Source organism: Passer montanus, unplaced genomic scaffold (genome assembly GCF_014805655.1).
Source record: "Passer montanus isolate IOZ18808 unplaced genomic scaffold, ASM1480565v1 scaffold5, whole genome shotgun sequence".
Taxonomy (NCBI): domain Eukaryota; kingdom Metazoa; phylum Chordata; class Aves; order Passeriformes; family Passeridae; genus Passer; species Passer montanus.
The window spans coordinates 11,817,181-11,830,551 of record NW_024369929.1 but is presented as its reverse complement, the minus strand read 5'-3'; the positions used below and the strand labels follow the sequence as shown (position 1 = coordinate 11,830,551).

General features: G+C 43.1%; 1 protein-coding gene across 2 annotated transcripts in view; it reads right to left on the bottom strand.

Moving 5' to 3' along the window:
- SV2B (synaptic vesicle glycoprotein 2B) overlaps positions 1 to 13,371 on the bottom strand; it is a 59,656-nt gene that overhangs the window by 26,156 nt on the left and 20,129 nt on the right. For both annotated transcript variants that reach the window (XM_039723514.1, XM_039723512.1), the window contains exon 2: positions 639 to 1,488. In XM_039723514.1, coding sequence (XP_039579448.1) covers positions 639 to 1,122 — 484 coding nt within the window. In that variant the 5' untranslated portion in view covers positions 1,123 to 1,488. The remainder of the gene's footprint in view (positions 1 to 638; positions 1,489 to 13,371) is intronic.

Below are 13,371 nucleotides of genomic sequence, written 5' to 3'. Positions count from 1 at the left end.
CATCCAAACCTTTCCACCCCATCTTGGTCCCAATAAATAACTAAGCCTTGTATTTTGACCTCAGGGAGATGTTGACAGTGATGCAAAAGGGATGTTGCCAGTAGCCTCAGCTTTAATCTTCATGCTGCACTTTAATTGCATTCCACAGACCTAAAAAGAAGCCTCCATTGACTAAATCTTATCCAGGACATATGAGCAAACTGAGAAGTCAGCAGGCAGAAGGAACTGGCTGCACAGTTGATTTGCCTGTTGGGACTTTGGGCTGAAGAAAAGGGAAACCTGTAGTTTCTAACAGCTTTGGATTTTGATTCACTAGATTCACCTTTAACTTTTCACTTATTTATCCTTGAACACCCCTTGAAGTTTTGCCCTGTGGACCTGCAGACTGTGAGCTGTCTTGCCCAGATCCAGCCCACATTGACCAGACTGGCACTGGAGCCACAGCACATTCTGGTACAATTCTGCTGCTCATCAGCTTGTGAACCCCTCCTGAGTCAGATCCACCCAGGCATGACTATGCATGACATACAACACAAGAAGCAAGTCATCAGAAGATCCTGAAATCAGCTGGTCACCAGAAAATGGTGTCCCAGCTGCTTCTCGTTGCATTAGAAGAGCTGTTTGCCACTGGCACTTACCCAGCATCCCTTTGTTGGAACTGGACAAGCACATATCCTTCTCAGCACTGGGGAGCACAAATCCAACCACAAACACCTCCACCCCATCTGCCATCAGTGCCAACCCTAAAACAAAGAAGAGAGTCCACTGGAAGCGTCCGTGGCCACACTCCTCAATGATGTTCTCATACTGGTGGGCGAGTTGCTCCTCATCCTCCATCCTCTCGGCCATGAGGTCAGCACGGTCTCTGTACTCATCATCCACGGCAGGGGCTCGCTTCTTCTGCTTCTCTTTAATGTCGTCTGGGTGTGGGATGCCTTGGTACTCCCCCTCATAGACCTCATCATCCTCATCGTGGCCCTCTGTGACATCGCTCTGGGCATCCTCTTCCTGCGCGGGCTCATCCCCGCCCCGGTAGTAGCCGTCGTTGGGCGCGTTGTAGTTGCCATCCTGGTACCTGTAGTCATCTGAGACCTGGTTTGTGTTTCTATATCCATCATCCATCCTGAACGGAGAGTTCTAAGTGCTGCAGGTCACTGTGTAGATATTCTAAAATGGGTATGGATTGGTGCAGTTTCGGTTGTTGGTTACTTGAACATATCTTCCCTCCGCTCTTTGGAAGTGATGGGATGCTCAGCTTCCCAGGCTTGGAAGGAGAATTATATATAAAGGTTCTCTTTGACAGAGTCTCACGCAGCTTTTGGTAATGCTTCAGTTTTCAGCTGTCATTTGTGACTTGCTGGCTCCTGTGTCTTGGGTGAGAAAAGCTGCTGTCTGGGGAACAGGGAGGGAACAGCAAATTGCACAGCCGGGGAGCTAGGAGGATTTGACAGGTTTTTCCTGATTCATTGTGGTGCTGAAGGTCATGTCCTGAGAAAGAGGAAACAATAGCAATGAGACAGCAGTAAGCTTGCAAGCACACATGCACTGAGTTTAATGTCCAACATTTTGAATATGTGCTTTTCCTTTGAAAAAATATAGCAACAGAGGAATGTTTTTGCATCATCAAAACCCAAAGCCTCAAAAAAAACCAGAGCATTAAAATGTACCAAGTTCAGTGGGAACCCAAAGTAGAATGTGAAGTACCATGTGGTCCCAATTTCTGTCATTCCTGGAAGTCTTGCCTCCCATATGTGGTTCTGCTTTCCATGGAAAGAAGAACAGCACTGGGCTGGGTTACTGGAAAAGAGCTCTAAGGTTGCTAAATATGTTTCCATCCATCTCCTCAGAGTACACTCATCCCTGGTCCCTACAACTGGCCAGCATCATAATAAGACAAAATATGATCTTGGTTTTCTTTTTCATCCAGATCCCCACATTAATTTTATTTATTGGCTTCTTCTTTTCCCTAGTGTCTCTCCATCTGTACCCCAGATGCACAACTGGCATACAGCGTCTGCCAAGTCACCAAAAGTCACACCAAGCTCTGTTCTCCCCATATCCAAACATCAACAGGGGATGATTTTTACAGAGAGCAAAAAAACAAAGCTAATACAGAGTCACTGCTGTCTGCAGGGAAAACCAAGAAAAGTCAAGACACATCTAAACACATACTCCTTCTGGACACCTGATTTCCATTATTTTGCAGGCGGTTTCCAGCCAGCTGGCTCTGCAGCATTCCCCTGCCTCACACAGCTGTAGACACAGAGCTTGGAAGGAGAAGCACATGGGAAAGGGAGTGGAGTCACGCCAGAGCAGCCAGCACAGCGTAGGCATGCACAGAACGTGGACTTTGCTTTAAGCTTTGAGCTACTTGCCTAAATAAAGTGTAAATGAGGTATGGATTGACATGGGCAGGCACAAGCCTGAGGATGTGTGGGTGTTGTTACCTACACAGTCAGTTGACCTATAGAAGCGCACGCAAACGCACACACTGTAAATAACAGTGCTATATGCAGCTAAAATTACTTCAGAGGAGAAATTCAGTAGCACTCTCTATATTAAAATGCTCAGAGGGGCATCACTCCTGCTGCAAATGCTGTGATTTCCTGGCAGCCCAAATGTTCAGGGTAAGGAAGGAGCAGGGGCTTGACTTCTCTGCATGGATTAATGGCCATGCCTTGCCCGTGCTGTTCATGGAACTGCTCCAAGGAACTTCATAAAAGCTTCCTCTGCCCTTCTGTTTATCTACCGGTATATTTGTGGCCCATAATTACAACACAGCCTCTGCAGAACCTGCCAGAACCTCTTCCTTTTCTCTGCTGTTTGTCACCACATTCAACATGTCTCCTCTTCTCTTTCTTTATGCTGAATCACACTGTACATTTTGCATCAAGTGAAAAAGGCAACATAGCATTCTTCCAGGGCTCAAAAAGAGTGATCAATAAAGGAATAGGAAAAAAAAAATTAAAATGCCAAATGCATTCTGATCAGTTTATAGTGATCAGGAGTCTACAGTGCAGGGAGGGGTAAAGAGAAACATTTGCATAGGCACCAGAGCTGTTAATGTGCAGGGAAGTTAATACATCTGACAGCCACCAGAAGTACTTAAGTGAGCTCTACAGCTCTTGTTTCAGTGCTGGAGTGTTACCTTTAATGGTTAAAAAAGTCCAAAATTACTTTTGAGTCTCAGAACCTCCCAGTCCTGAAGTAACTTTCTTGATTACACAAAGATTTGTGTCATGACTGAACATCATGTTCTCCAAAGCAGTAAAATGTAGTTCCACAGAGACATATTTTCTTTTGAAAAGTAAGGGAAGGAGCCTTTTATTTAAAGAGAAAAAAACAAAAGAACAATATGTGCAAAAGAACATCAAGCCTTGCTTTGGAAGTCTTTAAGAATCATCTGCTGACAGGTCATGCTTCAAAGTGACCTCAAATATTGGAGCAGGAAGAGCAGTGACCTCACTGTGTTTGTCCCTTTCTGGTTGCCACAGAACTAAATTGAAAACTCGTTTTAGGAAATGAAGTAACAATAACACTAATGATCAATAGCAGAACTGATCAGACTCTGAGTCTCCACAGACCTTATCTCTCTTTTGAAAAGGTAAAAGTATGTTCTTAAAGACCAAGTGCTGGAAATCTTTTCATTCTCTATTTAAAAGCTGCTAAGGCTTAAAGCTGGGCTCTTTGCCTCCCACAACAACAGGACCAAAGATCACAAACTTAGAAAAGACCTATGAAGCATCCATGCTCTTTCACTGACACACAAAGTCTGGCATTTACCGGATGGAATCACATCTTGGGCGGCCTAAGAAATAATGACATGAGCTGATGAGTCTCACAGACCAGTGAGAGTCACCTGTATGGGGAAGAACAAATAATTCAAAGAAAAGGTCATGGCAAAAAAATAGTGACTGGTTTCCCATTCAGTTTGTAGGTGGATATTTTCTGGGATCACCCTAGGAGAAGGGGCAGTGCAGAGAAGCAGGCTATAACTCCAGAATGCTACACTTTCTATATTTCACACCACTTGTTTTCTTTCTTTGCCACATACGCACAGGCTGATTCACTCCAGACCTGATTCTTTAACACCCTTTCACTCAAGCTGAGCTGCACTCACTCATTAACAGCCCCATTTAGCATTTAGATGCGAAATCATGATGTGTCATAAAGATGGCAGGCTTGGGTTGCTATAATTACCCTTCACAGTGATGCATGAGCCTTGAGACAAATATACACATCTCACCAAGCCTATTGTAGCAGGGTGGGTGTCAGTCTCTTCTCCCAGATAACAGCACAACAGGAAACGGCCTCAGGTTGTGCCAGGGAAGTTTCAGACAGGATATTAGGAAAATTGCATCATCAAAAGGGTGGTCCAGCATTGGAACACTCTGCCCAGGGCAGTTGTGGAGTCACCACCCCTGGAGGTATTTAGTAGACATGTAGATGTGGCACTTGGGGACATGGTTTAGTGCTGGGCTTAGTGCTGCTGGGTCAGTGGTTGGACTTAATGACCTTACAGTTCTTTTCCAATCTAAATTATTATGATTACAACCTTGGGCCCTTTTAAACTGACAGTTCTCTTTCTGAGACACACAAGTGAGGTTTGAAGACACGACAAATGTCAGGATCCATAAGGCAGAGTCTGCAGAGGCAGGAAGGCAGAGGCAGGAAAGCCTCATTCTGGGTCTGCCCAAAACAGCCCATTAAACTGTGTTGGACACAGAAACCTGGGATACATCAGAATTCAGATCCTTTCCTCATTTCTTTAAAATACACTTTGCACCTTGCAGATTTCTTGTACTCTTTAGCTCTTTAGTTAGCTCAGATGTTGCATACTTAGCCAGGAATTCTGTCATCTGAGCTCTGCAACTTAAAATAGGAGCCTAAAATCTTGGATATCCTCATAGTAGAAATGGTGTCTACTCTATGAAAAGGGATGTTTAAAAAAAGCAGATCAACACCTGCATTTGCCTCTCCCAGAGGCATATAGGTAAGTCTGGCATGCTGAGGTGATAATGGGGGCTGGAGGGCAGCAGAGCTTGGAGAGGATGCAGAGAAGGGTGATTTTCTTGTGCCTGGTACTAAATGAAGAGAGCCCAGGGCTTGTCAGAGACCTGAGCTCTATCAGAGAACAGAAATAATGTCAAATTAGTGAACAGGGTAGATATAAGAAGGGTTTTCTCATGAAATATTGCACCTTGGGGCATGATGGAGTTTCTGGAAAAGCAAAGAGAGTGAGGATGTTGCTTTGTGGGAGCACAAGCCGTGGGTGCACACACACAAATGCAAAATGCACTCCATGGTGTGGATCCAGCAGGGAGAGAGAGCCAGGGCTGGGAGCTGCCACCCAGGGCCCTTCTGCATGCTCAGAAAGGGAGAACACAAAATCAACAGCAGGAGGGAGAGGTTATTCAAACACTAAGGAGAAGGAGCACGACAGGGACATCATAAAAATGCTTTCAAGGGATTTTTAGCATTGACCAGAATAATCCCTGTAAAACAGATGGCAGAGCAGTTTAATATTCTGCCTGAAGGACGACTCCTCCTGCAGAACATCCTCACCCCCAGAGCTGCTTTCTGCTGACAGCAATGGGAAGGTGCCAAGATCCTACAGTGACCATGAGGACATTCTGCAGTCACAAAGCTGACTGTAAAAAATTCCTGAGAAGAAATTTTCCTCACTGAAAGGAAAAAGATGATTATGTAGACAGGCTTCTGAGAAGTTCCAATCTCAGATTCCTAGTGAGGTTGCAATTAATGGATCTGCTTGCACACACGAAGAGACAGATTTTTGAGGTGCCTAAGAAATCACAGCTCCCAGGGGAGCAGCATCCTGGATTTCAGGCAGCCAGCAGTGACAGCAATATTATCAGAGACGCTGAGCACTGCAGCAATGAGTGATCACTGAGCTGCTGGATGAAGTGCTGCAGGTTGAGCAGCCCTCACAGCTGTGGTTATATGAATATATGAATATATTCATATATGGGCAACTTGTGTCCCCAAAACCTTAAACCTTAAATACACCAGAATCTGGGGAAAGGAGGTCTCTGTGCTCCCAGCTTCACAGCTGAGGGAGGACCTGTCAGGAAAAGTGCTCCCAGGTCTTTGCCAGATTTTCAATGAAGTCTTGCAGTCTAACATTTTAATTTTTAAACTAATTAAATTTTTTTTAACTAAGAAAAATGCAATTTTACCTCAGGATAACTTTGAAAATTTTCCTCCTTCCAACTAGTGTAAATAATAATAAAAATTTCTTTTAAAATCTAAAATATTAGACTGCAACCCCATAATTCACAACAAAAATGCTTTCAGATCAGATCAGGTGCATTATAAATTCTTCATCTTATACTGTAGAAAGTTGCCCTTTTCATTGGCATAAAAAATAAAAAGAGGTGCATGGAGATATGTTTCAAACTGAAAAAAAAAATCATTTAAGAAATGCCATTCTGTCAACTGCTTGATCCATTTTTTATTAGAAGCATTCATTGAAACTGATTTTTTTCCCCCTAAATTATTCAGGTTTGGAAAAATGGCATGTTTTTACCAACAAAAATTGTAACAGGAACTCTGATTATGCTCTCATGTACGTAAAATTATCTCAGGTGCACCTTTAAGAAGACAATATAGAGAAATATGATATAGGAAAAGTAATCCTGCTATTTATATGCATGTGACGAAAAGTACCTGACCTCTGTGAGGCAGAAAAGGGTTTTTCTTCTACAGGGTTCTGATTATTGTTGGGTATTTTTTGGGGTTTTTTTTGGCTAACACTAAAATTGCTGCTGCAGCCACACAATTCAACATCCAGAAGAGAGCTGAGCAATATCATCATTCTCCTGGACAGATGGCAAGGCTGGGTTCTTGGCAAGGATCCTGCAGAGGGAAAAGCAGCAGGATCTGGAGAGAATTTATATGTGAGGGAAGGCAGAAAAAGGAAACGAGGGATTTTGATTACAGAAAGGTAGAAACCAAGTGAAATTGGAAGTCAAGGAGCAAGAACGGGGATTAATGGTACAAACTATGATCAGAATAAAGGAGGAAATGGCCAGGGAAAGATGGAAGCCCTGACATAATACTGATCCACAAACTATGGAAAAAAAAGTGTTGTAATAACAGTAGCTCTTGCCTTCATATCCAAGGATTATAAATGCACCTGGTGCCATCTCTGTTAGAGATCAGCCCTAAGCCTTATTAATTCTTGCTTGACTTTTTGCATCTCTCTTTCACTGCCAAAATAGCAAGAGGAAAGTCTCAGAGCACAGGACTCTGAAACACTTTTGGAAGAAGTTGGCTGTGGAAGACTTCACTCAATCAAAACAACCCAACCCAACCCAACCTAACCCAATGACTGAACATTATTTTAGGGAATGATTGTATCAAAATAGATCACATCTCTTGCAAGTCTCCAGCAGTCATTTTCCTTCCTCTGCCTTTCCATCAAATATCCTAATCAATGGTGGTGAAGAGCAGTGTGTCCCTGGGGAATTTCCAGGAGGATGTTCTCAGATCTGAACACTGGCCAGTGATTAGCTAATGACCTGGTCTCTGTTTTTGAAAATACAGATTAGACCTTGGGATTCAAGTTTCTACTTGAATTCTAGATAGGTAAAAGAACACTGTAGGTATCACTAGGAAAAATATTCCATTCTGATTCCTCTCCAGTCTCACAAGATTGGAAGTAAAATTTATCTGAAATTAATGTCCAAAAGAAACCATGGTCATCAAGCATTCTTGAAGGAGGACTATATCACAGATCCAGGCTGAAAACCCATTGCAACTGGAGCAATATAGACCCAGTATAATTTCTGAAGTTTCTTTTCTGCTCTTGTTCCAGAGGGACAAGATCATCAAGGAAGGTATATGGGTTTAGACATAATCAAGGAGGGTAAATGAGTTTAGTTTTCTTACTCAGTGACACGTAGCCTGAAGCAAAAAGAAGCTGCTTTGCCATCAAAGACAACAAAATTACACAGAAGGGCATGCCAATATATATTTTTCAGGTGTAAAATTATGTGCTAATGGCTACAACAATCAACTGTGTCTGCAAACACAGGAGGCTAACTGGGTCTGGGCAGCAAGGGATTTAAAAATCAAAGTCTGTAGCAGAGCCTACCATTTAAAAGAATTTGCTTTGAACTGTGGAAAAAGAGGTGTCTTTTGTTGTAGCTTCAGAGGAGAGCAGTATTAAGTGAAAACTAAGGAGAAAACTAGTTTCTCCTGAAACTTTCTTATTATTAAGAAATTGTTTGATAGATATGTAACACAGGTTCAAAAACTCTCCATGGAGCTTGTTAAGCAAGCTATCTGTGCCACAGATTCTGTACAGAAGAGCAAAATATTTGAAAGTCATTGACTTGAAATCATGTTTCAAAGGATTGACTTTCAGTAGTACGGATGGCACCTACTGACTGCTCCCCTTCAGCACAGGTGGGACAGGTAGGGTGAAAGTCCTCTGCGCAGTGTAAAAAACATTGATTTGCTCAAAGATGCTTCCAGGGTCTCTGGGACAGGACTCATTTATTCACAGCTCCCACACTGTATGTTGGAAAAGATTGGTACAGATGCAGCGCTGGTATATCAAGAAATGCAGAGAAACCAGAGCTGGAGTATTTAGTGAGTTATCAGCAGCCCTGATTAATTATTTAGAGAAAGCATTTTAGTTCAAAATTCCCTGCTACAGAGTTTATTGAAGTTCTCCTACAGTTTCTGGATAATCTCTATTGATCTGTGGTGGGTTTTACACATTCCCAGGCAGGTGCACACTGTGTATGCTTGTTCCACCAGGAGAAAATACTTATTGCATTATTTGATCCTACAGCCCTGCATTACACAATGTTCTGTGAGGAGAAACTATTGTCTTTGAAGCTGAATCATTTACAGTAGCCCTTGGATTTGGAAGCAGAGATGGAGGGGGTATGAACACAAATAGTTCAGTAGTTTGATTGAACTGACCTGATTTATGCTGAGTAAGAATCTGGCTGCACTGCTCCAATGCCTTTAAATTTTTTCATCCTCACCCATCCCACTGGGGGAGATTTCTGGTTTCCAGCACGCTGCACACTAAAATGCCATTGCCTTATGTGGTGGTGGTGGTAGTGACTCATAGCAAAGTGGCTGTGGGCTGAATTCAGCTTGTAATCCACTATGTTGTGTTATGAACTAAGGGACAGAAAGTCCCCCAGACTGTTAGAAGGAGATTATACCCTAAAGTCTGATACTGTGCTGGTGCAGATGCTTTAAAGGTCATATCTAAGACAGTATGTGCTACAGCAAGCTGGCACAGCAAACATGCAGCAGATGAAAGAAGGAACAAGCATCAGTCAAGAAGAATAAACAGATTTTTCTGAAGTTAGGGGCACAGACTAGCAAGCTGGGTGTTCATGAGATAGATACAGAGAGGAGTGTTCAACAGTAGGAGTTGGAAAGCAACGGCTTAGCAGCACATATCTATATAAGGAGGGACAGACTACACATTAGGATTCCAGAGAAAGGCCATAAAAGGTCAATTTGACAAGCTGAATATGGATAATGAGTTGAGACAGATGGTGTAAGAGTATGGGAGCTAATAAATAATGAACAGACTCGCTTCAAGGAGCGAACACGGCAGAAGTCGCAGCCGAGAGCTTAGTCAGAAGGGAGGTGGTGAAGGGAAAAAGAACAAAACCAGGGAGGATGGAGGAGAATCACAGCAGGAGGGCTGGTGCCAGAGTCTTGTGGAAATGATAATTTACCCAAAGAAAACTTAGAAGTGCATATGCCTGAGGTAGAATTTGGACATCTTACTGAGTTTAACAATTTTTTAGCTGAGCAATTACTCACAGTCTCTAAACTTCTTCTAGATATCTATTTCCTCTTCTCCTCCTCTCCCTTTACCACAGCACCTAAGCAGCCTACAGTGCTCCCAAGTCCCATCAAAGGCTGGGGAAAATGCTCAGGTTTGTTTTCCACATCATGACTTGAAGCAGAGAGAGACTAAAACAGTGTCTGAGCATGGAAATGGAAATGTTGTGTGCTGTCTCCCATATTCCAGGGACCTTGTGGACAAGCAAGGCAAGGATTCATTCCCATCTTCAAACCCAGCTATCCTCCACATGATGACCAAGACAAAGGTGAGCTTTGCTGCCCCACAGACATTTTCCTTCATGTGGAGCTGAGGCACAAACCCCAACCTGGACACCAAATAATACTCAGAGGTGTCCCAATGTAGATGCAAATAAAGGAGCTTTCCCAAAATCACCTGGGGGAGCCATGTCAGAGCCAAACAAACAGCACATGTTTCCATTTCCTTGTCTTTTTAAATATCATAATGAGCTAGAATCTTTGAGGGTTTACTGCTTATTAATAAACCAGCCTCTCTATCAGCATTGCACCTGGCAGTGTAAACCAATAGGAAATTGGATGTTTATTCAGAAACAACAGTGCCCTGGTGCCCTTTCATGAATTTGAGCATTTCTACGTGTGTTTGCCCTTGGACAGCTTATTAGGTTTAACCTGACTGGGCTTGGAGGCCCTGACAAGCTCCCAGAGAGGACTGTAAGCAATAACCTTGGAAGGAAACTGCTTGCAATTCAGCAGATTCTGCCTGTGTCAGACAGCAAACATCCCTGATTAACTATAAACTGCTTAGCTTATTGGCAAAGATGTGCCTCTGGCTACAAAGGGGATTTTTATTTCATCACACTTGCAACCTGAGTTATTAAATAATGAGCTGCTTAATTAACTAATTCATTAATACATGGCTGTGATGAATAGATTTGCTACAGAGCCATGAAAGCAGAAAAACCCTGAGTGATTTCTAAGTACTGCTTTCTTTCAGGAGGGATTTTATTTGAGCAAGTATCCTTATTAAATACCCCTTTCCTTCTTTTTCCTGCCCCTACCTAACACAGCTGCCTTGAGGTCTGCCACGTCTGTTTGCCCCCAGCACTCCATGCTTTATCCTTTCCTCCTTTCTGCCTTGCTCCCCCTTTCCTTTGGATCCATGCAGATCTTCAGAGTGTGGTGCCACAAAAGGACCCTTTGCCCAGTGCTCCCACACTGCTGTGGCCAGGGCGGCCTCATCATCCCCAATCTCAGATGGGAGGTGACTTTGGTGTTTCAGGTTCTGATAAAAACCCATCACTTATTGCCCATGATCACCTTCCCATTGCTGGAGGACCAACCAGCCTCCCCACTCCTGGAGACAAAATAATTTACTGCACCTCACAGCAGCCTTTGCAGGGTTGTTATCTCCTGTCTTCTGTGGTATTGGAGTGTGGTGAGAAGGAGCTCTAGCAGAGACATTTCCACAGGCTGGAAGGCACTCCTGCCATCAGGAACAACCCTTTCCCAGCCCAGGATGCTCAGGCATCACTCTCAGACAGCTGCTCACCAGCCCCAGTGAAGTGTACAGATGCAGTGGCCATGTCAGAGTTCTCTCCTGTTGCCAGAAATCCCCTGTAGCCTGTCACAGACACAGCCAGCCTTATGCTTCCATCATGCCCTTTAATGGCCTTGATCCCTGTGTTTCCCTTCGGGGCTGCCCAATGATCAAGGCTAAAGGGGCTCAGTTATTATGAGATCAGATAAAAAGTGTGGTTCTCAAAACAAACCCAGCCTCTTTCTTTTCTGCCTCCAACCTCCAAAACAATTGTATTGTGGCCTCAAGGGCTTTCAAAATTGCAGATGTACTGTTCATTATGCACCTTGCCTGTGGAGAAATACAAGTGCAAAGCAGAAGCAAATTTAAAGAGGCTCCTTTCAAGGTGAAGTGGCAGGGAAAATACTGGAGCATTGCCTTTTGCTCCATTCATGTTCATGGCATTTTGATTAGTTTAACCTTTTTTTTTTTTAATATGAGACACTACTGAGGAGACCTGAACCTTGTAGCAACCATGATCACTCAACAGATTCCATTATCTAGCTATCAAATTCACTATGTGCCCCACGTGTATCACTGCAGCACAAACAAAACATACCCACAGAGTGATGTCTTCTTCTGTAAGGAGGCAATTTGCAAAGCCTGTCTGAGCTGTGCCTTGAATATCTCAGATTCTCAGATCTTTGAAGAACCTGTTTTTGAAACCAGCGTCTTGAAGAAAGTAATAAAAAATTGCCATAGGGCCTGAAATATGTTGGTATTGATTTACTAGCAACCTCACACAAAGCAACTCCACATTTATATTTATGTTTTTATACTCATGAAGGATTTTGACTCAAAAGAGCACCCAGCAGTATTTTTGCACCTGCAGAAGAGGAGAATTGATAATTTGAGCATGTGCAATGGGCCCCTTAACATTTTGGAAAGTTGGATTGCCTGGCAGTGGTTTTTCCTAAGCCTCCTTCATTCCTTTTTTGTTCCTGCAGGAGCCTTTAGGGATAGGTCTTTGCAAGAGGAGCTCATTTACACAGAGCCTGAAGCTTGGCCAATATTCTGACAACCCAAAGTCATGTGGCTTTCAGCTGTGCCATGGGACATTTGCTGTCTCACAGCCTTCTGAAATGATGTTTGTGCCTCTGTGCAATAGAGAAGGAAAGGAGGAAAAAACTGAAACAAGAAGATACTGCAGGAGCCAAAGAATGAGAGAAAGCAACATCAGAGCATGAAATTAAGGAAAGGAGGCAGGAAAAGGCAGGGGATGGTGAAGCCCAGGAAGGTAGGGAATGAAAAAGGCACAACAGTATCAGTCTCAGAAAAAAGTAAAAAGAAGAAAAACAAACAAAACACCCCCCTGTTAGGCTCAGCACTTCATAGCAGTGAGAAGGCTCTGCATGTGCTTCCCAAACACACAAATAAATTCCTGCATTCAGGTTGGACATTAATGATGAAAAAGCTTCATCTCCCCAAATTAATAACCACAATACATCATCAGGCTGTAGCACTACACCCCGTGTGTATGCAGAGAGAAAATCCTCAGCATCACCTGTCGAGGCAGAGGAAGGATTTAGCTGTTATTTATTGCTCAGTGTGACTCATGCCTGTGGGCAGGGGCGCGACAGTACAGATGGGAGTTAAAATCAGACTGCCAGCAGGGGAATTTATGCCAGGAGAGTTGAATTCAGGCAACTTCTGCTTATGTTCTACCTGGAATTTCTCTATAAAATATGAAAAGAGTAAAAAACATATTGAAAAATACATGCCTGTGCAGACATTTGTTAGGACTCAGGTTTGGTTAGAGGAGAGATGGCTTAGTGACTTGGGCAACATCAATAACTCTGTTCAGTTTTCTCTAATGCCTTCTCTAAGGCAAGGCATTTAGTTACCCTCAGGTTTAGTTCTTTGTCTGCAAAATAGCTGTAATAACTTGTTTTCTCTACCTGTCAGAGATTGTGTAGGGAAAACAGGCATAACTACAAAAAGAATCTTGTAGCCACTGGTGAAAGCTCAAA